General features: G+C 38.7%; 4 protein-coding genes across 4 annotated transcripts; 3 read left to right on the top strand and 1 right to left on the bottom strand.

Annotated features, from left to right (window-relative positions):
- The first annotated feature begins 579 nt into the window (after window positions 1-579).
- LOC103400439 (F-box/kelch-repeat protein At1g55270-like) lies at window positions 580-3743 on the top strand. The gene is made up of 3 exons (XM_008339090.4): window positions 580-1045; window positions 1149-1354; window positions 2246-3743. Exons 2-3 carry the CDS (start codon window positions 1328-1330, stop codon window positions 3503-3505), a joined length of 1287 nt encoding a protein of 428 aa, XP_008337312.3. The 5' UTR covers window positions 580-1045; window positions 1149-1327; the 3' UTR covers window positions 3506-3743.
- A 53-nt stretch (window positions 3744-3796) lies between these two features.
- Window positions 3797-7778, bottom strand: LOC103400438 (probable ethanolamine kinase). The gene is made up of 11 exons (XM_008339088.4): window positions 7389-7778; window positions 7039-7130; window positions 6754-6860; window positions 6259-6364; window positions 5768-5890; window positions 5498-5589; window positions 5148-5232; window positions 4667-4772; window positions 4501-4567; window positions 4299-4391; window positions 3797-4220 (listed from the first exon to the last, which is right to left on the bottom strand). Exons 1-11 carry the CDS (start codon window positions 7523-7525, stop codon window positions 4074-4076), a joined length of 1155 nt encoding a protein of 384 aa, XP_008337310.3. The 5' UTR covers window positions 7526-7778; the 3' UTR covers window positions 3797-4073.
- Window positions 7779-9158: 1380 nt separating this feature from the next.
- Window positions 9159-9588, top strand: LOC139191702 (large ribosomal subunit protein eL18x-like). Its single transcript, XM_070812699.1, has 2 exons — window positions 9159-9266; window positions 9361-9588. Exons 1-2 carry the CDS (start codon window positions 9159-9161, stop codon window positions 9586-9588), a joined length of 336 nt encoding a protein of 111 aa, XP_070668800.1.
- Window positions 9589-9984: 396 nt separating this feature from the next.
- On the top strand, window positions 9985-13049 carry LOC103415772 (uncharacterized). Its single transcript, XM_029094921.2, has 8 exons — window positions 9985-10267; window positions 10371-10499; window positions 10710-10825; window positions 11027-11108; window positions 11260-11319; window positions 11401-11508; window positions 11948-11993; window positions 12631-13049. Exons 1-8 carry the CDS (start codon window positions 10199-10201, stop codon window positions 12840-12842), a joined length of 822 nt encoding a protein of 273 aa, XP_028950754.2. The 5' UTR covers window positions 9985-10198; the 3' UTR covers window positions 12843-13049.
- Window positions 13050-22976: the final 9927 nt, after the last annotated feature.

Raw genomic sequence — 22976 nt, 5'->3', positions numbered from 1 at the left:
TCTCAATTGTTTGTAAGTGAACAACTTAATGAAAAACGTTAAGACACTAGTTTGGTACGAGTTTATATTGTATGAGTTTAATTTTCTCTCTTAATTGACCCTGCGTAAAGCGGGAGCCTTGTGCACTGGGTACGACCTTTTAATTGTTACCTAGTTGCCACTTAGTATTACGATTTAGTAGTATTTCTCTTCACTTATAAATGAAAGGTCTTAGGTTCGATTTTCCTCAAAAGCGAATTTGAACCATATTATTGCTAGCCCATTATGAGGATAAACCCATCACTTTCCTTTAATGTAGATAATATCGTTTGTTAAAAAAAAAATATTACCTAGTTATTTGTGTAGTTTTATAAGTTTTGTTTTGTTTTTTCTTAAAATTTATATGTTAAAAGTTGAGATTCGTGCTTTTTTTCTTTTTGAAGAAATTAAATTATATGGAATTGTGTATTATTATTAACAAAAAGTTTTAAATAAATAATAAAAAATAAGATTTTTGAAATGCTAATAACAGTTTCATAAAAAAAACAATCTTGTTCTAAAAATAAAATAAAATAAAATAATTTGACCCTCAAATTTCCCACTCTCTTTTCCTCAAAGTCTCAAAGCAAAAGCTAACTTCCAATCTTTGGTTTGTTAATTATTACTTCAATTTCTTTCACAAAACAACCACCAAATCGTCATCACTCTCAATCAAAACCCTCCCTTTCTTTCTTTCTTTCTTTCTTTCTTTCCATAATCCTCCAATCCTTGGTTTGATAATGGTTTAGGTTTGCCCCTTCCTTTTCCTCTCTCTCTCTCTTTTTCAACACTTGTGCTTGGTGGGTTGTGCGGCTGAGGTGAAAAATGGGCCCTAAACTCCACTGAGACATTTTAATGGCGAGAGGGGTCTCAATCTATTCCTCCACTTCTCTCTTTGCCTCCTACTCTTTGTGCTGCCTCGCATTTGGAGGTTTTGGGTTCTCTTCCTTTTCGTCTTTTTGTTGAAAATATGAGATCTTTGGAGGTTTTGGGTTGTGATTTTTGAAAATTTGGAGGCTTTTTCCAAGTGAGTTTTTTTATTTTTGATTAGTTTTGATGAGAAATGAAGTGAACAATGTTGGGTTTTTGTTGTTTTCCAATTGGGGTTCCTCTTCCTGTGATGTTTTCAGATTGTGATTCTCCTGCTGAAAGTTGAAGATTTGAATTTTGAGGTGGAGTTTTTGAAGTTGAAGTTTTGGTTAGGTTCAAAAGTAGGACATTATGATTGAGAGATTGGTAATTTGATTTCTGAGGTGTCGTTCTTTTGCTGCAAAAGCTGGTATTGGCAAGTTCCTTAAAGGAGGAAAAGATGGACAGAAGGATACAGCCTCCGTTGGTAAGTTTCTCTTGTCAATTCTTCTACCATTTTCATGTTTTGCTTCCTATACTGTGCCCTACTGATCTTTCGTTTTCTGACTTTTACATTTCGAATTGTCCGATTCTCCGGTTTTGCTTTTGATTTGTGCGTGTGTGTGTGTGTTATAAGTGTTGTAACTATGGAAAAGAAAAACATTAAGAAGGTGAATGGATGGTGGATGAAGTTCAGCTGCGTCAGCTTTCATTGAATCCAGGGAGAATGTTGGTTGTATTTTGTGAGCTTAGAAATTGTGTATCATAAAGTGCATGTTTTGTCCAATGACTTCAACGGAAATCGTATATCAGTTGGATTGGTTCCATTTCCAACCAATTTGGAATTTCTCTAGTAATGCAAACATCCTTCATGCCCATTCTAAGTTGTAAGAGGCAACGAAAAACACTAAAAGAGGACAAACATGTGAACAACAAGGTTGCAACACAGACAATCTTCCTACTTTTTAGTACCCGTAGAAGAAAATTTTGGCTTCTCGCTAATTCAAAACCTATACTCCTGTCTGCTTTGTTTTTATCCGTTTGGTTTCTGTTTCCAGGATTGTGTTGTTGCCGGTTGCTGATTTTAAGCCTGTCATAGATTAAATATATAATTTACATTTGCATAAGTTTCGTATGTGTTTAATTGGCTGACCTGTTGTACCCCCGTTTGTGATATTGAAAGGAGTTCGTCATGCTAATTGTTCATGAAAATTATTAGAAATGATGGAAGATCATCCATGCCACCTGCTCCCTCGTGGTAATGACTTACCACGAGATCTGGGAAACTGTGTTTACATAATGCATTTGTGGAGTTGCCGTATTTCCAAAGTAAAATGGCCTGGTTGATTGTTTAAGTAATGTACATTTCGCTTTGCAGGTTGATTCAACAGCTTGCTTATGTAGAGTAGATGCTGGCCTTAAAACTGTTGCTGGAGCTAAAAAGTATGTCCCTGGGGCAAAGCTCTGTCTTCAACCCGACATTAAATCATCCATTCATCCAACTAGGAGTAAGCCTTCGCGTGGGGAGAGTAGCCGCATTCAATCCCCTCTGCTTCCTGGACTCCCAGATGATCTTGCTGTTGCTTGCCTAGTTCGGGTCCCAAGAGTTGAGCATCGTAAGCTCCGCCTGGTTTGCAAAAGATGGTACCGTCTTTTGGCTGCTAACTTCTTTTACTCCCTCCGTAGGAACCTTGGCATTGCAGAAGAATGGATATATTTAATTAAGAGGGATGGAGAAGGGAAAGTCTCTTGGCATGCTTTTGATCCCGTATACCAGCTCTGGCAACCCCTCCCTCCTGTCCCTAAAGAATATTCTGCAGCCCTGGGGTTTGGTTGTGCTGTACTCGGTGGCTGTCACCTGTATTTATTTGGAGGAAAAGACCCGCTAAAGGGATCAATGAGGCGAGTCATTTTTTATAATGCCAGGACCAATAAATGGCACCGTGCCCCAGATATGCTTCGGCGGCGCCATTTCTTTGGCTCGTGCGTTATAAATAACTGCTTGTATGTTGCCGGCGGGGAGAATGGGGGAATACATCGGTCCCTGAAATCAGCTGAAGTCTATGATCCCAACAAGAATAGATGGTCCTTCATTTCAGAGATGAGCACCGGAATGGCTCCCTACATTGGGGTTGTTTACGAAGGCAAATGGTTCTTGAAGGGGTTAGGGTCTCATCGACAAGTTTTGAGCGAGGTCTACCAACCAGAAAACGACAGCTGGTACTCTGTGTATGACGGAATGGTTGCAGGCTGGAGGAATCCAAGTGTTGCTTTAAACGGGCATCTCTATGCTTCGGAATGCAAAGATGGCTGCAAACTTAGAGTTTATGACAAAGCGACGGATTCTTGGAGCAAGCATATTGACAGCAAGATGCATTTAGGTAATTCTAAGGCTTTGGAGGCAGCTTCCCTTGTTCCCCTCAATGGCAAACTTTGCATCATTCGGAATAACATGAGCATCTCGCTGGTTGATGTTTCGAAATCCAGCGATGTTGGCGAGGCAAGTGCTGAATATCTATGGGAAACTATAGCAGGTAAGGGGCAGTTCAGGACCTTGGTCACGAATCTGTGGTCGAACCTTGCCGGCAGGAACCGCCTTAAAAGTCACATAGTTCACTGCCAGGTTCTTCAAGTTTAGAAACTGTAAATTGTATCAAATTCAAAGGTTCACTCTTTTGGTTCGATGCTTCTGAAAATTTCACAATTTGACGGACTGCATATGTAATGTTGAAGCCTAGAGGCTTCGCCCTGTCTGACGACAGGGATTCTAAAGTCCATCGGTATATATTCTCGTGTACCATTTGCTAGGTGTTCGACAATGTTTGTATTGGTGAAATTACTTTCTCACATATATGATACACATATGTTCGTTGCTATGTGCAACTGTTCATTTTCTTTCATATCGCTGCGCTTAAACGAACAACAGTCATGAGATCTGCCACCTCTCTCGGTGATCTAAAATTCGACAAATTTAATCACGAAAACTCAAAATTGTTGTACATGAATGCGACGACAGAAAAATATTACACAGATCAGATACATAAGTTTCTGCATTACACTGCTTCGGGAAGCTCCTGAATGCCAATTATTTGTTCATGTTTGTTTTCATTTTTCATCTAGCAATTGGCTACAAAAGAATACAACATTTCCAAAATTTGTAAACAAAAAATAATTTCCCTACAAGTTCATCACATACCGACACCTACTTATTGCGCCTTCATGTTTAACCCGGTCTCAGATTGCGCGAGATGTGATCTTGCCATGGAGAAGCATCTTTCCTTCTGCCTTTTGTATTCGTTGTACCGCAGGAAGAAATAACCAAGATAGTCGAAATTGATCGGAGAAAACTTTGCCTGTATACGATTGAACAGAATTATATTCAGCGATAAATTTGACGGTATGGGAGAAGCACAAATAAGTAAGAGGTATACCTGGATTATTCCCCATAAAGCCCAATATAAGTGTGAAGCTAACATATATGTATTTGCCTCAACATAGAGAGCTTCAAGTTCCTTGTCTGATACCTGTTGGTATGGAAAATATGAACGAAAACTTAAGAAGCAGATTATCATCCGTTAACATTAACTCCGCCTTTCAATTAACGCTAAAATTATTAATTTGAAACCAGTTTACCTCTTGTGGGTTTTCAGGTTGTATATAATACCTCAAGAAGTGGTATTGTTCATCCTTATTCGGGTATCTGCATGGACACCGTGTTTAACAATCAAAGGTAATCCCATGAGATCGTGATGGTATGAAATAAAAGGAAAGAAGATAGAACAAGAAACAGAAAACATACAAACTGTAGTCGCATTCATAGCCTGCATATTCATTGAAGTGATTCCCAATGTCAAAGCCTCTATAATTGTATGATCCGTACTCAAAATCAATGAAGTAGAGTTTATCTGGAAACTCAATCAGAAAAATCAATGTAAGTGGAAGGAAAAAAGGGGAAAACAATATTAGTTTCATTTTATAAAGTTATGAAACAAAAAATTGAATCTATTCTAGCTTTCCCCCAATGCATGTCCAAATACTATTTCAAGCACCAGGAACCAAAACTACCATCACGGAAATCTCATTCTGTTTCATTTCTGACCATCTTGGACATCCAATAGCAATGGTGGGCACAGGAAGACGTCATAACCCTAGCGTCTAGGCAACTATCACAAACAGATATATAGCAGGATTGAATTCTGACTATTCTTTTAGCATCATAGGAAGATAAAGTTCTTTTTAGGAGTCAATGATAAGAGACAGTGAAAAGAAGTGTGGAATACCTTCTTCGTCATTAACCATTATATTTCCAGAAAGCAAGTCATTGTGAGCGAAAACGACTGGAGCGTTAAAACGGTCTGTCAATTCCTGTTCCATTATCAGGAGAAACATCTAGGTAAATATGCACAAAGTACATTAACCATACAGTATACTAAACCAACACAGAAACAGAAAATGACAATTAGAAACAAATTTTTTGATACAAATAAATATATTCCTTTATCGTTTCATCAACACATCATTTTTAAATCACTTCGGGATTTGCCTTCCACACATCATTATTATGCCAATTTCTACGTACTTTCTAAGTTGATTAGAAGGATAGCCGAGTAAACAATGATGGTGGAGATACCTTGAGCTCAATCATTTCATTGTGAACTTCACTAAATGAAATGGTCTTATAAACTTTCTGCTTCTCATTGTCATCAAATTCAAGAGCAGATGCTGCAACGAGAAGGTGACTCAATCATGAGAAAACTTACATGTATGAACTGATGTTAAAAATTATATGAATTGTAAACCCACCCATGAAAATCAGGCCACTTCCAGTCGCCTAATATCAATTTAGCTAACAAGAAATGTTGCACATAACATATATGAGGCAGGTAAGACTAGAGATAACCTTTCTCAAAGAACTTGAACATGTCAATCCACAACTGAGGTTCCTTGGAACCTGGAATTTCCACTTGATGGAATCTGCGCAGTTCCTTGGCAATATCGGCAGCCAGCTTTGGATTTCTCATGTCTGCCGAGAAGTGAATAAGTTAAAATCATGTCAATGGACAGATTCAGTTCAGCAAGAACCCTGAAAATGCATATGATTTACTTCAACAAAAGTGACCTCCTGTCCCTGAACTTGTATACCAGTTTCAATTGCCTCAAAGGACATTTATTTCAAAATGAGAGTTGACCCAGAGATTATCCACTGACCGAATGAGAAAAGATTTTGAAAGGTAGAAGTGGTGGAGTAAAGGGGTGAATTAGTCCATCTGTTTTTTAAGTGTCGTATAAAACCTGAGAACTCTTTATATTGTTTACTTGATTTTCTTGCTTTCCCTTCAAGCTTCTTTAACAAAAAACTTTACTTTAAAAATAACATATAACCGAAGTTACCTGATGGGACTAGTGTACGTGCATTGATAAAAGATTGCACCATCCCATTGGAAAAAACTCCAAGCAAATTTGCACCAAATCCTGCAACGGAGAGGTATTTGATTGCCTGAAGACAATATGCAGTGAGAATTTACAAAGCGAAGCATACAATTAAAACATCACCAATAAGTTAAGATAAACAATCAGTATAGTCAGAAAGCCATCTCATATAAACATCAACAGAAACATGAATTCATGGCAGTTACATTAAAAAAAAATTGCAAATGGGGCATAATCCAAGTACACGAAGAAGTACTCAGATCAGCTTTACCTATGAAATAAACTAACCAAAACTTTAAAAGAAAAAGGATCGATATCGGGAAAAGGAAATGTGAAAGTTGAGTAAATGAGCAGCCAACCGGACCACAACAGAGACTTACAAGCTTTGAAATGGTAGTAATACTACTAGAATTAATTTTTCATACATAACAACATTACAAAACTTCTCAAAACTACCTGCAGTTCGCGTTCCCTATTGATAACATAATCGGTGTTAGGCCCGTACAACCGCACTGTCACAGACACGGTATTTCCATTCTCTTCCTTCACAGTCACCTTCAGCACTGCATGCATCAACGATCACTAACTTAGTTCAGCTCTACACCATAAATCACTCAGAAAAATCGAATGAACAATAACGAACTCAAAGTTTTGTTTTTCGATAACAAATTTTCACGTACGATAACTTCTCTTAGCTCATAGAATCCAAAAACAACAAACAAGAAGAAGAACAGCACTCACATTGATTTGTGATGCCGCCGGAAACTGTCTCCACGGAGAAGCGAGAATTCTCCAAATTTGACCATTTCTTAAACAGATCCTTGCACAATTTTCTGCAAATTCAATCATATAACACATTAAAATATAAAATTTACTCCTTATAAAGTAGACAAATTAATTAAAAAAATTTGAATCCATTTTTCAAATTTTCCTCTCGTTTCCTGCAATTTCTCATCCACCAAACTGGATTTTAAAAAAATGTATACATAAATATCAATTCTAAAAATCGAATAATTTATCTGAGCAAAAACAAGTTGCACAAAACGAATTGAAGGCCATATACACATATATAGAGGGAGAGGGAGACTGACATGATGAGAGGCGAGACGGGAGAGAGAGGGAGGGAGGGGTCGACGGAGAGGGAAGAAGAATGGATCTGAGAGGTGGAGCAATCTGAAGCTTGCTCAGCTACTTCCATGGCGTTCCAGATGTTCTTCACCGCTCCCATTTCTCTCTGACTTTTTTTTTTTTTTTGGCTGAATTTTTTGCTTTAATTTTCAAACGCAACGTTTTTCTGTAGCACTACTCGTTCCGAATGCACAACCGAAATTTCCAAAGCTCCTGCTTAACCGGGAGGTTCTTATAGGGCGGGTGATGTGGAATGACCGACTTGGGCTTCCGACAATTTATCTTTTGCCACGTGTGTCCTGTTATGTTAGAGGCCCGATACGTGGTCCTATCAAGAAAAAGCAAGATTCTATGTGGTCGACTCTGAAAAACAATATCTTATGTGATCGATGACTTGTATAATTTTGCTTTCAAACGAGAAAAAGAATAAATAATATTCAAATTACTTTTATAAATTGGGAACCCATGACTTGTATTAGAAGGAATCAATCGCGTATTGGTTATTTGACTCATGTTTAAATTTAACATGGAGATTTGAATTTAGTTGCAGGGTGAGAAAGTTCGTTATACTCACGTTTGAGGAATTACTCACATTAAAAAAATAAATTTATAGAGATTATATTGCAAAGTTAGGAATATGTATATGTATGAACATGTGGAATTCACAAACACATCCTAGACTTTCTGTGATGTTAGGAGGAAACCAAATAAATAACAGAAATATATTAATTTATTGATATGAATAACTAATTATAAGTGAGCTGAGCCACTTATAGTTTGCCAAGTGTTGAATTCCGGTTTGCGATTTGGCCTAGTGTTTATTCAATATGACAGGTGTTGAATTGGCAATTTGGAAGTATGCCGTGTGGACGAGGAGAAATTTCATCAATTTGGTAATGTGAAAGGAAATGATTTTAGAAATGTCATAATATTGGTAGTGTGAACGAGTGAGTTTGTGTTTAGAAGTTTCATCACATTTGGTAATGCGAAAATATTTTAAATAATTTTAGTATTACAAAATATTCGAATTCAAGTGTATAATTGTAAACATACTATTTTAGTTAACTCGGTTAAAGTAAAGTCTGCTAGTAGACTTACTGTCTATGAAACATTATACTCATAAGTGTTTTTTACTTGAAATATTAACATGTTAAAAGTTTTATCAAAAACTCAATTTATTTATGAATAAACACCTAGAAGTGGTTTTCTCCTAGGCGTTTTAATGCTTTTATATTTTTGTGTCATACATAACTAAAAGAGTGGTACTATCCGCATAGAGTTTTTATCGAAAATAGCCAAAATTTAACACTCAATTTCATAAATATCATTTTTATAAAATCTTTCAAAAATAACAGAAAATCCACTTAAATAGACTTAAATACCCTCAGAATTAAAACAAAATAAACATAAAGTAAAAAAGTCTGGGTTAGCCAAGAACCAAGGACCATAAGCAATAAGATTTACACAGCCCTCAGCCACATCATCGTTCCCAACTTCCTTGTCGTAACCACCAGCAGCAAAAATTGCTGCCAATAATGAAGGTACCATTAAAAGCCTTTCTCATGGGTACAAGACTGTGGGGGGAATCACTCTTTTTCTCCTACTATCTTCATCGTTGGCTCAACCATATGGCAGTATGGGATCCCATATTTGATCAATGAATTGGTCAGATAAAGGCCCAATGTTTTGGAAGCGATGTCCCGAGCAACTGAACTTCAACACCAGCAGCAACAATGGAGATCGATCTCGTGGTAGGAGGTAAAAGCAAGAAGATGAAGTGCACTGCGTCCAAGTCCGATGATATCTATCTCAAACTTCTCGTCAAGCTGTACCGTTTTCTTGTCTGAATGACTAGAAGCAAGTTGAATGCAGTCATTCTTAAATGTTTGTCAACAAGGCACCCTTTCTCTCTCGATGTTGATTAAGTATATGCAGGGAAAGGACAACAAGATTGTTATGGTTGTAGGGACTGTCACTGATGACATTAGGGTTTATGAAGTTCTGCAATTGAAGGTTACAACACTGAGGTTCATTGAGATTGCGGCAGTAGGAGTGTGTTTGACATTTGATCAGCTTGCTTTGAGAGCACCATTAGGTCAAAACGGGGTTCTCCTCAGAGGTCCTAAGAATTCTCGTGAAGAACTTCTATGTAAATGGTTTTGAATTTTGAGGGTATTTAGGTCTATTCATGTGAGTTTTCTGATATATTTGAAAGTTTTTATAAAAACTAACATTTATGAATTTGGATGTTAAATTTTGGTTATTAATGATAAATACTCATCCATACTCGTTTTTTACTTCCCACACAATTCTCTTAATTTTCGATGTCGAATCAAATGATTTGAAGAATATCAAAAGATAAAAATTAACAAAGACGGTGAGAAAAGTAAAAATGAGTGATAACACCACTCAACCAAAAAACTTTTGATCGCTGTGTTTGTGCTGCCGGACTTTATGGGTCACGGGCCTCGATTTGTTACAGGCTAAAAAGGACCGAAGCCCAATTACTTTTAGGCTGAAAGGATGAGATAAATCTTGAGTTTTATTTACATCCGGGTCAGGAAGACCCGGATTTCGTACTCGGTAAGAAAATTACTACTTTGAATCAATCACTCCTGTTCTCTCCTCTCAACCGTCTCTCTCCTCCACCAAAACCTTCGCCGCTACTCCGCCCATCGCCTCCACCACCCCTCTCTCACTCTAATTTTTTCTTCCTCTCTCTCTCTCTCTCTCTCACTCGCTCTCACTCTAGAACTCACACGGTACACAGACGATGCAGAGGCAGCTGCTGAAGAAGCTCAGACTGAAACCTCCCAATGGACTCACCCAATTCAACCAACGAGTCCGTACACATTTCTCTCTCTCCCAAGCTTACATTCCGGCCGAATCTCTCACTTATAATTCCATCTGCTTATATCACCATTTCTTGGTTTGGTTTTTTGCAGAGAGAGATGCACAGCAGGAACAAGAAGGCGATGGAGTTGATAGCCAAAGGCTGGAGTGCCCTCAAGGAAGTCGACCGAGTCATCGATTACTGCGAGCTCAACGATCGCCGCCTCATCCCTCTCTTACGGGTAATTTTTATTTTATTTTCTGATGTTAATTGTGTATTTGCTCTAACCCCATTTGTGAATTTGTATTTTTGTTTATGAACTTGGATTAAATTTTTAATTTTTGACGTAAATTATGTATTTTTCTCAAACGCCATTTGTGAATTTTTATTTTTGTTTATGAACTTAATTTAAATTTTTTTTTAATGTTTTTGTTGTTTGAATTTGTATCAGGCAGCAAAGGAGAATTTTGAGTTGGCTCTGGAGGCTGACAATTCAAATACCCATGCCAGGTATTGGTTGTCCAAATTGCATTTGAAATACCATGTCCCGGGAGCCTGCAAAGCTATGTAAGTGTGATTTCTCGTAGTTTTAATCGATTCGTTTAGGTGTTTTTCATGTTGCTTCACTGATGGTGGTGGTCTGCATTCCCTACATTACTACACTGTATTGTATTTCAGAGCACCTAGATAAGCATTTGATAAGAAAAAATAAACGACCAGGAAAAGTAGGTCATGTAACTTATATTTTGTTCTTTTTTGTCATAACAGCGGAGCTGCCTTGTTAGTTGAAGCAGCGGATATGGGTGATCCGGATGCACAGTACGAACTGGGTTGTCGTCTTAGAGTTGATGTAAGAATTCTAAGAAGTTTGCACTTGAAGTATAGATCAGTTTAGCGTTCTTAACGATAGTTTACGTTTTCAAAACCTATAAAGTTTAGTGATTTCCGTGCTTAAGTTCTCCCTTATTACTGATTTTCCAACTGTTTTGGTTTTCCGTTAGAATGAATACGTCCAGTCAGATCAGCAAGCTTTCCATTATATAGAGAAGGCTGTTGACCAGGTATATTTTCACAATGCAGATACAAATTATAATGATTCTGAAATGTGGTTCAAGGCCTTACGTGAGCTCGCTATGTTCTAGTTGCATCCAGGTGCTCTTTACCTTCTGGGTTCCGTGTATCTGACGGGAGACTGCGTGAAAAAAGATATGGCTTCCGCATTATGGTGTTTCTATAGGGCATCAGATAAGGTAAACGAGCTCCTACTACTCCCTACTCAGTTTCAGCAATGGATCATCGACAAGGGATATGCATGTGGGTGGAAACTAAGTACTGGTGATGGAAAAATGGACATTGTTTAAACAAACTTAAATTGATTTAGTAGTTGTACATTTTTGTTGTGTAAAAATGGTGATCTTTGAAACGGGCTTAGATATACTTGATGAGCTATTATGACACATACACGAGTAAATTAAAACTTCCGTATTTCTCGGCTTGAGTAGACACTTTCTTCCATTTCCAAAATGAGTTTTAAGTTTCATGATCCGAAACATGGTTGCATTTTGCCTTTGTAATACCGAACCCTTGTTTCTCCAAATAATTTATTAGTTGTAGCAACTCTCTCTCTCTCTCTCTCTCTCTCGTTTGACTAGTGCACCATTTTTCTTTTATTCCTTTTAATATATGCAGGGACATGCTGCTGCAGCTATAGCATTTGGATCTCTTCTTCTTAGAGGTCTGTTCTTCCAACCACGCTTCTTTTGTTTTACGTGAAACTTGGTGTCCACTCATATTCATAGCTGGTGTAACTATGAAGGATGATTTGGGAGTTTCACAGTTTCACTGGTAGTTTTTTGCGATCTTTCTATAAAAATACAACAACAACAACAACAACAAAGCCTTTTCCCACTAAGTGGGGTCGGCTATATGAATCCTAGAACGCCATTGCGCTCGGTTTTGTGTCATGTCTTCCGTTAGATCCAAGTACTCAAGTCTTTTCTTAGGGTCTCTTCCAAAGTTTTCCTAGGTCTTCCTCTACCCCTTCGGCCCTGAACCTCTGTCCCGTAGTCACATTTTCGAACCGGAGCGTCAGTAGGCCTTCTTTGCACATATCCAAACCACCGGAACCGATTTTCTCTCATATTTCCTTCAATTTTGGCTACTCCTACTTTACCTCGGATATCCTCATTCCCAATCTTATCCTTTCTCGTGTGCCCATACATCACTAACTGTCGAACAAATGGCATGTCTATATTTTATTTTTCTGCATTCCCTCATAGGAGATGACAGTGCGGCAGCACCAAGAATTTACATTTCATTTGCCAATTTTGTAATGATTTTTCTACCCTTACTGATAAAATTGCGCGTCTTAGGTGCTGAAATCCCAGAATCTGTGACGAAATTTGCTTCAAAGAAGGGTCCTTTGGCCAGAAAGGAAAGCATAACAGATCCCATAGAGATGGCAAGGGAACGATTCCAGATTGCTGCGAAAGCCGGGTGTGATCTAGGACTGAAATGGTTGGAAAGACTTGAGGAGGAAGAGAAGCATCTATTAACTGGATCTGAAATGGCCGAACAAACTTAATGAGGAAAATGTCTGGTAATCGGACATTCTACTGACGGGATAGAACTCTTCCAAGATTTCTCGAGACGGAATTGATATGCGTCCATATCAAAGTATGCGACGCCACAATCCGATCCTGTAAATTCTCTACCCTGCATGAAGATTGAATCTTTTGTATACATTCTTCATATTTAATGTATGCCCCATGCTAGGTACCATTTTTCTTCCTTTTCCCGGGAGTCAATAACTATTCATAACTATTATACACCGGTATTATGCAAGCGGATGGACCAGTGCTCTGGCTATCTAGCTTATTCACTCCATGAGTCAATCAAAGGTATTGACCTCGTCGTTCATGGAGTCACCGTTCATGGAATCACCATCCATGGACAGGAATACAAACTACAGTGCTCGTGACAACGATGAACTTACTTGAGTACACAAAAGCGAGCAACAAACTTTTTGCAACGGAATACACTATTCGGTGGTATTTCATATGTATGGGTCGTTTGAAAGTGTTTTTAATATGACTAAAAGCGCTTTTAGAGAATGTTTTTTTATTTCAAAAGCACTTGAATGCTTTATGTACCAGTTATGTGCTTCTTTCATGAAGCACTTTTAAGTGTTTTTTCAAGATTTACTTGCACTTTTACTAAGTATTAGTTCCAATAACATTTTTACCAAATACGCTTTCAGTCATCTTAAAAGCATTTCAAACAAGCTTGTAAACTCTATCTCCATATAATTTTGAATCCCCTCCATTGAATAGTACTTATCTTTAATGAACAGTAATTGTCTTTTGCATCTCCACTCCTAAACTGAATAGCCATGGCAATAGGCAATAAAATATTAGTATTTTTTATTTTATAAAATAATAAAAAATAATTTTATTTGTAATTTCGGATATGATTTTTAACCGGTCTCATTACGTCACATGTCATTATACTGAGATTTCTACCGTTGAATTACAGAAAATTTCTACCGTCAGATTATAGAAAATTTGAAATCCAACCCTCCAGTTGTGCCACATGCCATAACGGTAACATATCAGATCTTTTTTTTCTTTTCTTTTTTTTTAATTTTTAAAGTCGAAAAACGTGGATCGTTGATTTGGAATTGAACAGCTCAGATTATGCCACGTCATCTAGCCGTTAGGGGAATTTTGAATTTTTTTTACCGTTGGAAATCGAACGGTCCAGAAAAAAAATTGTTGAAATCCAACGGCCAAGATGGTGCCACGTTGCACCCAGTAACACCCACTTCCAGACTGTAGCGCGCAAGACCCACCGTCTAAAATCTTGTCGGTAATGCGCCCCCACTCGCCCGTGTGGTGCACATGGCTGACACAAAAAAATTTATAACATGACCTTGCTTCACAAAGCCCTCAAGCACTTGGGCCTTAGACACCCACCTGCCCTCTAACCCAATTGCCCGAATGGACGGGAGCTAGTTTGGGAGGCAATTGGATTGGATTTGCTCCATGTCCACGGGGCTACTAAGCATGCTGGAAGTGCTCTAAGGCCTCGTTTGGTAGCCCGTATAAGAGATCGGATAGGTTAGTTAATACGGTTCCAGGTGTTTGGTGCAATTCTGTACTAAATAGTACCCGTATTACTTATACTGGGCCCACACATTTATCCGGTGTATGCCCGTTTATTTATCCTTCCAAAAACCTTCGTATAATTAGTCGGTTCCATCCAGTCTTGCTCCATCGCTCACACTCTCTCAGATCGTTCTGCTAGGTCGCTGTCGTTGCCATCACCAATCCCGGATTTTTCTTTCTTATTTTCTTCTCCTTCGTCTTCTCTCTCTCCTCAGACCCACTTCCAAAGCCATGGCTGAAAAAAGAACTAATTCTCAACAGGGTCTCTCTCAAAGAATCCCAAGTCGACTTGGTTTGAAAGAAAATCAAGATGTTGTATCTTCATGTTCCTCTTTCACTCCACTGCCTTTGCCCTCCTCTTCAGTTCCTCGTCGTGGTACCCGCACGAGTTCGCATGTCGCCGGTCCTGGGAATTTTTTGGTTGCAGAACTTTTGTTCTGCGATTTGTAATTTGGGGATTTTTTGTCAAAGTAATTTGGGAAATTTACATTAGCATAGTTTTTGTTAACCATTTGTTGTCATAATGCTTTGTTAAAGGGTTGAAGGAAAGATTTCATAATGCTTTATTGTCATAATGCTATGGCAGAAGAAACCTCGGTGAAAGAGGCTCCGGTAACAAAGGTTCTGGAGCGGGTTCTAGGCATGGTGGAGTCGAGAAAGGACCAGAGCTCGGTGTCGCTGGTGTGCAAGGGCATGGTGGAAGAACAGCCGAGTACCCGCTGCTAGAGGAGCTCCGGCTGAAGAGGATGAGAGTCTGGAGATGTTGGGTGTTTGTTCTGGTGGGTTCAAAGCTCTTTTGCTTGTCAGCTGTGATGGGTTCAATACTGATGGAAATTGTTTTTCATAAAAATAATAACAATACGATTTATCCGGTATAATACCAAACACAGTATTAAATAGTCGGTCTTTAGTCCGATATTACACCAAACGCCCGACTAATTTAGTCAGTACTATCCGGTGACTATTTATCCTATCCGACTGAAATAGTCAGTACAGTCCGAGCTGCCAAACGAGGCCTAAAGACACTAAATTATCATGGCCGTTGGTTTTTTGGATACAAAAGTTCACTTCGTATTCTTAGCGCGTGTTAGAGCACCAAAACGTCCTACAATTCCCAGCATTGGCAACTAGCCACGTCACCACCTGAAAGATATTTTTTGAGAAACAATCGGCCTCGTTGCAGCTCTACTAGGAACACATACGTATTTTTATGTAAGTAGCGGAATTTTTTATTTTTAAAATTATTAATTTTTTAACACATTGTTGACCCTAGAAACTACAAAGCCTACGTGGCGCGCAGGCCGAGTAATCTATAAGCTAACTACGTTCTTCGATGATTGCGGGGCCTGCCAACTCGTCGGCCGAGCTCGACCGAGGAGTAAATTTTTTGATGTTGCGTTGGGTGCGCGGCTGACTTCTGCGTCTTGCGATTGCGGCCGAGGAAGGAACACGTCTCGGCCTCTTGGGCTCTCGAACCTGAAGACAATGCTACTATTTTTACGAAGTTCAATATCAAATTCGGCTTTCAACGTGCCGAATGTAATAACTTGTAACACCTCACTTCGCCGAGAAGGCTGATGAGATGACCTCGACCAATAAGGATTCAGAAATCCTTCTCGACCGAGACTTGGATAGGTAATCAATCGTTCTCGCCGTAGTGCTGTTGATGCCAACGGAAGATACTGCGAGACCGACTGATTCTGCGGTGACAGAGCTATCTATGCCGACTTAAGATATCACCGGTTGCTTCCACAGTGTTGTTGATGCCAACGGAAGATGTGTCAGCGAAAAAGAAAAAGAAAAATCACAAGTTGTGAGAATTTACGCAGGGCAATTTTGTATTGATTTCCAGGGGGCTTTTCTGACGCACAGCTTCCCCTATTTATAGCACTGGATCCTGAATCCGAGTTAAAATCCTACTCGGACTGGGTCTTCCTCTCCGGATCAACACCACATCGACCAGTCCTACCTTCACTAGGACTATGAATCTAGTCCTTAACTGAGCCGGATTCGCTTTCTGAATTACTGATCCCGTCGAGACTCTCTATTGTACTAGGACTCGACTTGCGTTCTGATCAAACTGACCTAGGCTTGGAAGCCCACGAGCTGAACGATCCATGGCCCTTTTGCCGCACGGCCTCTCGGGCCGAGAATGTTCCTACCCTCGGCCCAAACTATTATTTTGGGCCCAAACATTGCCCCCTCGCTTCTGAGGTCCTCGGCCTGAATTCTTCAGCCGAGTTTCGGCCTTGAAGAAGCGAATCTGTCACTCAGAACCCTAATGCCCGAGTTCCAAGGCACATTTATTGAACATGATTGCACGATCTTGATCCTGCTAACCAAACTCGCCACGTGGCATCCTCCAACACGGCCATTCCCTAATAATGACGTCTAAGGCGTGCGGTTGCCTGAACCGTCTCGCCATTATAACCTTATGGTTGAACTTAACCACTACCTCAATCCGCGAGCCACTACCTCAATCCGTGAGTCCACTTGTCATCGTGTAGGCGTCGAAACGTCTTTCGCCATCAATCTCGCCGTCACACGCGATCGTGCGCCCCCAAAACCTGAAACCTTCGGTCTTCTCAACTGCATTTCCCAAATGTTCATCATGATCGGCGATTCCCTCGGTTGATTTTGCCTTTTGTTTTGAATTTCAAACGATTGCCCTTCCTGCCAAAATCCTATAAATACTGAAAATCCTCATTCATACTTTACGCTTCCAAAATTATTCTGAAATTTCTTGCCCTTATTCTCCAGCACATTTCTTTTTCCCAGGTCTTCGTCTTTGATCGGATCATATTTATATATATTTTTACTTCGAATTCACTCGTCTTTTCTTAGTCAGTTCTTTATATTTTTGAGCTATTTACGTTATTTTTGTGTTTATAGGATTTGTTATGCAAAGAAAATAAAAACAGCACAAATGAGTTTTAAATAATAAACAGAATAGTTACTTCGAACATTATGATTTTTTTTTGTAGGTCAATTCATTGCGATTATAATTGAACTAAATCTCTGTCCTTAAATCTATGCAGAATGTATATATGCACCACGCATTGATTTTTCCAATATCTGTTTACGTGTATAAAGTGCATGCAGACGGTACTCACTCGTTTTCTTTTTGGTCAGCAAGCGTGGATTTCCAACTAGACAACAAAAGAATCCAAGGAAGGCAAGTCTGACGTGGGGAAAAGTGGGAGTGTGCTGGCTGAGACCATGTTCTATGTTCCAGCTGAGAACCGAGAAAAGAAGGCTGCTTTGCAGCTGGAGAGAAAAAAATAGGAGCTGTAAAGAGGAAACAAGGGGTCAGCGTGAAAAGAAAAGCAGAAGACAGCTAAGAAAGAAATAAAATAAAAGAAAGACAGCAGATATCACGGAACAGGGAAGAGAATAGGTGGAAGGAGAGAGCTGTCTTTGGCAGCCTGGCAGCGAGAGAAGTCAGGGGGGAGTGAAACCGAGGAATAAGCTGCCCAAGGCAGCATGGCAGAGAGAGACATGCGGAGAGAGAGAGCCGAGCTGCCCATGCAGCTTTGAATAAGACGTGCAAAGTGCAGAGGAGGACAGGAGGTCAGCATGAAAATGCAGTTCAGAGTCCAAGCAGCATATCCTTTCTTTCGGTTTAATCTTTCCAAACTCCTATTTTATTTTTGTTTTAATAATGTGTAATTAATTTTATTTTGGCTAGAGGTTAATTCGAAACCATGAATATATTTGTAATATGAATTGATTACCTTCGGTTGTGATTTCATAAGTTGTGATTTCAATTTACTTATCCGTTCGTATAAAAACTGATTTGTGTATGTTGGTTGAGAGTGCACGCTTAATTTACATGCATGAATTTGATGCTAGAATATAAGTGAATTTCACCTAATCGTTATGAACTTATTTTCACAAGTAGTAAAGGTTGCTAGTCACAATCACGTTAAGTAAATTCTTGGCAAGAGTATCATGCTTTTCATAGTTACGAATGCCTCGTCAATGCTTATAGTTTTCACAAAGTTTAATGATCTTTGATTGTATCTCTATTGTGCTTTTCACGTAGGGGACTTTTGAAGAATGTTTTGAATTGTTGTATGCGTTTTTCCGTCCAATTCAATAACTTAAGGAAAACTTGAAGATTAAAAAAATGCTATTCACGGTTAATCTGGAGTATTGAGATTCAAAATTTATTGAAAGAACAACTGAAAATCAATTTAGGTTGCATATGTGTCATGTGTGGAGAAGAACCCTCTAGCTAGTCCGTCATTTATCATTTTACCTTAATTTTACGTTTTTATCAATTCTGTAATTTAATTAAGTTTAATTTACTTTTCATCAAAACCAAACACCCATCCATTATTAAATTATTTTATTTAGTTAGTTTTCTTTATTGTTAGTCTTTTAATTTAATTTCCGTCCATTTCAGTTCCTAGTGTTTAATTTAATTGTTTTCATTATTTTGAGTCATTTTAAGTGTGTTTCGAGTTATTAGAGTTTTTAGCCTAATTTTGTGTCCTTGAGTCTTATTTAATATTTTTAAATTAATTTAGAATAGATTAGCAATCCCTCCTAATCCCCGGCCTAGAACGATACCCTACTTACATCTATACTACAATTGTCAAAAAGAGGGTTTAATTTGTGTGTTAACTTATTTTACGCATCAAATTTTGGCGTCGTTGCCGGGGATTAGTAACTTTGCTAATCCTTTTATTTTTGTTTTTGTTTATGTTTATATTGGTGTTTGTGTATTTTACTTTTGATATTTGATTTATTTTTCTTTCTTTGATTTTAGGTTCAAATGGAGCCGAGGGAAATTTAAAGGAAAGATGCGTCCGGCTAAAGACGTTAAATCAAGCGCTTCTTGGGAGGCAACCCAAGCATTCAACGAAGGGAGACTTTGGAATCGCTAACCCAATCAGATTTGCATTTTTACACCCTTATCTTTAATGCTTTCATTTTGTCTTGTTTAGTTAGTTGTGTTATTTGTTTGATTTCTGTGAGTTTGTGTTATTTAGTTTAAGTGTGGGGGAAGGTTAACCAAAGTCTCTTTACATTAATTTACATATAAAAAAAATAAAAAATAATTAAAAAAAAAGATAAAAATTAAAATTACATAAAAAAAAAATAAATAAAAAATTTTTTTTTAAAAAAAATAAAAAAATAAAAAAAAATAAAAAATAAAAAAAATAAAAATAAAAAGTACAAATATTTTACAATGATGTAAACTAATAGTATTCATTGGTCGGGTGGTGCTTCAGTAGTAGGCGGGGCTTCAGCAGTCGGCGGGGCCACAGAAGGAGGAGGCAGCAGAGGTTGATCAGTTGGAGCTTCACTACGCGGTGCCGCTCCAGAAGACGAAGGCAGATGTTGTTGGAACAAACCCACAAACCTCCGATGATCAAGTAAAATTTGACCATCGGTGTCCTGCATCTGGTCAATCTTCCTCTTCATGCTGGTGGCATAGCTGTGTGCGAGCTTGTGCAATTCCTTATTCTCATGCTTGAGCCCTTTAATCTCTTGCTTGAGACTCTGTATTTCAGCCACCAAGGATTCAACGTGACGGGTTCGGGCATATAGGCGTTGGGCCATGTTGGATACGGAACCCGCACACTGCATACTGAGAGCCAGAGACTCCTTGACCGCCAATTCATCAGACCGCCTTGCGAGCAGTCTGTTATCTCTGGGAGTGACAAGGTTTCGGGCCACCACCGCAGCGGTCATGTCATTTTTCATCACCGAATCCCCAACAGTAAGAGGACCAGTTGGGGATATGAAAGATGGGCGCCATACGTTGTCTGGTGAAGGCGGAGCTGCCTCTTCACCACGGTTCAAGTCAAAACGACGATCGGAAGGGCCAGACATTTTTCAGATGTGGTGAAGAAAGAAGAGAGTCGGACTGATCAAGATTAAACAAGTGCAAGAAGGGAGTGTTTACTAGAGGGAGCTCAAGTGTGTTGTGGAACAAAATTAACGCCTCTATAAAAAGAAGAAATCAAAGAGGCGCTCCTCAGAAATTGAAGAGGCGTCCTTTCGCAAATCGAAGAGTCGGGGCACCTTTCTCAAAAGCCGGATTCTTTTCTCAAAAGAGGAGTTTCCGTTCTCAAAAGCCGGATTCTTTTCTCAAAAGAGGCGTTCATTTCTTAAAAGTTGGGCTTGCTCAGAAACCACGAGCCGAACCCCGGATTTCGCAAGATCAATTCGTCCAGACGTGTTGTCACCCGTCACACACAAACTCAGCTCTGCGAAAATCACGGGCAGTCTGTCGAAGTGCCGATTCCAACCATCTGTCTCTCTCAGCCTAGTCAGCATTTGTCACATGCAACTGGCAGCTTTGCGGAAATTACGGGCAGCTTTGTCAGAAAGCGCGTAATTTGTACTATTTATCCATCCACCGGCTGCCGACAATGAGTGAGAGAACAGTTCCGGTTGTGAAGAGAAGTCCTATAAGTTTCTACCTTCGCCTTCCACAGCAAAAGCACATTCTCTCAGCACACCCTCTCAACACCTCTTCATCTCCGAAAATGCATTCCCAAAGAATCCTCTCGAGTCACTCTGTGTTCCTCATTCCTTGGGATACTCCTGCGAACAACCCATTCAAAGCAAAAGTATTTCATATCATAAAGGTTGAAAGCAAGAGTATCTCATATCATGCTTTCTCCATGTCCTTCTCCTTGTCTTTGTTTTCCGACAAGGAGAAAGAGAGCAATCAGCCAGCATTTGGTATCAATCTTCCAATCTGGAGCCAACTGCCTGGAACCCCTTCCTGATTGCTTACCTAGCCTTGCTCTCGAGTACTCATCTTCATCATTTTATGCTTTCTCTTCGTCTACCACATCTGCCTGGGGGACAATAAGGGAAGTGAAAATGATACCTCGAAGCATGTGGAGACAATTCAGCTAGGGACAAGGAGAAAGAAAGCAAGAGGTGGGCACTTGGAAAGATTGAAGAAAGAAATAAGGACCAACACCTTTGCCTCGTGCCTGCCCGCCGTGCTGAAGAAACAAGCAGAGAAGAATGCAGCTCGTACAATCAACCCAGCACAAGGAGTCCGAACTGAAGAACTAGAGAGGCTGCCACATCTGCTTGGAGAACAAATAAGGAACTGCAACATCACCAAAGAGCAAAGCTTCGCCGTACAATATCATCAAATCATCACTTGCAAGTAAAAAGCTAAGTGTCACCCTGTTCAAGAGGAAAGCTGTGGAAAGTCAACAAGCACAACCAATGATCACTTATTAGTTCTATTCATTGTCTTTTATCGTGATTTTCAATTTTTCGTTTGCAATTTTTTTTTATATTTTCTTGTGTTACTAAACTGAATTATTTCTTTTCTTTGCAGGAACTTTTGGTTATTTCCACCCTTGAAGTTGATTGCAGAATTTTAGCTTGGGGGGTCATCGCTTGGTTTTACTGCAAATTAGGGAAGTTTTCAGTCCAATTGCTTTATTTTGTTTCTTATTATTTATTTATTTTATTTTATTTGTGTTATAGTGTTTTCTGACATTGGGGACAATGTCAAGTTTAAGTGTGGGGGTAGAAATCTCTAGAATTTCATTTGTTTCTGTGTTGTTGCTTTTTGTTTTCTTTAAAAATAAAAAATAAAAAAAAATCGGAAAATTTAAAAATCCAAAAATATTGTCTTGTTTCCCTTATTGTTTTGAATTAGATTTTTGTTAGTTTCCCGACCCAATGATATAATTGGATCAAATTCGAACCATGATCATCAAGAACTTAGTTAACATGTGTTTTGTGAAATTCCTTATTCTCTTGTTAGTTTTGTACATGTTTGACCATCTTTGAAAAACCAAATGCACATAGCCTTGTTAATGTGAAACTAAAGTATGACTTAAAGCTTCATATGTGAATTTAGTGACCATATACATCCTATGTGAGTTTTTGAGCCTATTGAAAGTGTGTGCATTTTTCATACACTCCTATTTTTTTTATGTGTGATGAACTTATGTGAGATACATCTCTAGAACTTGCGTAACGATCTTTCGAAATGTTTGTCATTGATTGCATGAATTTGGAAATGATAGAGGCATTAGGTTTACCACTATGGCCCAAATAACCATGTTTCCCAAAGAAAAATGATATCATTAGATTGCCAATTTGAGCCGTGTATGTTGAGCCTTCTATTTCTTATCACCAGATATGTCTACCCTTATACCTGGAACATTTTTCCTTACCCTTTCCAAGCGAGCAATGCGAGATTGTCTTATGAGAAATGTTTGTGAAGTACTTTGAAGGTGTTTGGCAAAAGAATAAGTGTGGGGGTATTTCATGTTTGTATTTAAAAAAAAAAGAAAAAGAAGGATTGTATACAAAGAAAATAAAAAGTTTTTAAAGTTTCAGTTTAAGGGTGTGGTTGGAGGTTTCAGAAGAATCGTTGGAGAGCTTGAGTTTTTATAAATCTAAAGAAAAGAATTGCTTGCAATGTAGCTTGGAACTTGTGTTTTCCTATTCTTTCATTTCAATAACCATATCCCTAAGCCTCATTACATCCAATAAAAGTCCTCTTGATTTAATTTTTGCAATTATGACTGTGGAGAAGTGATCTTTATGCAAGC

This window comes from Malus domestica, chromosome 15 (genome assembly GCF_042453785.1).
Source record: "Malus domestica chromosome 15, GDT2T_hap1".
Taxonomy (NCBI): Eukaryota; Viridiplantae; Streptophyta; class Magnoliopsida; order Rosales; family Rosaceae; genus Malus; species Malus domestica.
The sequence above is the reverse complement of the archived record's forward strand: the minus strand, read 5'-3'. Positions and strand labels throughout refer to the sequence as shown.

Bases quoted from the DNA above. Each gene is read 5' to 3' on its own strand.
- LOC103415772 (XM_029094921.2), top strand. From the start codon at position 10,199: ATGCAGAGGCAGCTGCTGAAGAAGCTCAGACTGAAACCTCCCAATGGA. The intron at 10,500-10,709 runs GTAATTTTTATT...AATTTGTATCAG, and splicing joins GCCTCATCCCTCTCTTACGG to GCAGCAAAGGAGAATTTTGA. The intron at 11,509-11,947 runs GTAAACGAGCTC...TAATATATGCAG, and splicing joins TCTATAGGGCATCAGATAAG to GGACATGCTGCTGCAGCTAT.
- LOC139191702 (XM_070812699.1), top strand. From the start codon at position 9,159: ATGGAGATCGATCTCGTGGTAGGAGGTAAAAGCAAGAAGATGAAGTGC. The intron at 9,267-9,360 runs GTCTGAATGACT...AAGTATATGCAG, and splicing joins TCAAGCTGTACCGTTTTCTT to GGAAAGGACAACAAGATTGT.
- LOC103400438 (XM_008339088.4), bottom strand. From the start codon at position 7,525: ATGGGAGCGGTGAAGAACATCTGGAACGCCATGGAAGTAGCTGAGCAA. The intron at 5,590-5,767 runs GTTATCTCTAGT...TTCTCGTTGCAG, and splicing joins GTTCAAGTTCTTTGAGAAAG to CATCTGCTCTTGAATTTGAT. The intron at 4,392-4,500 runs GTAAACTGGTTT...CCATACCAACAG, and splicing joins AACCTGAAAACCCACAAGAG to GTATCAGACAAGGAACTTGA.
- LOC103400439 (XM_008339090.4), top strand. From the start codon at position 1,328: ATGGACAGAAGGATACAGCCTCCGTTG. The intron at 1,355-2,245 runs GTAAGTTTCTCT...TTCGCTTTGCAG, and splicing joins GAAGGATACAGCCTCCGTTG to GTTGATTCAACAGCTTGCTT.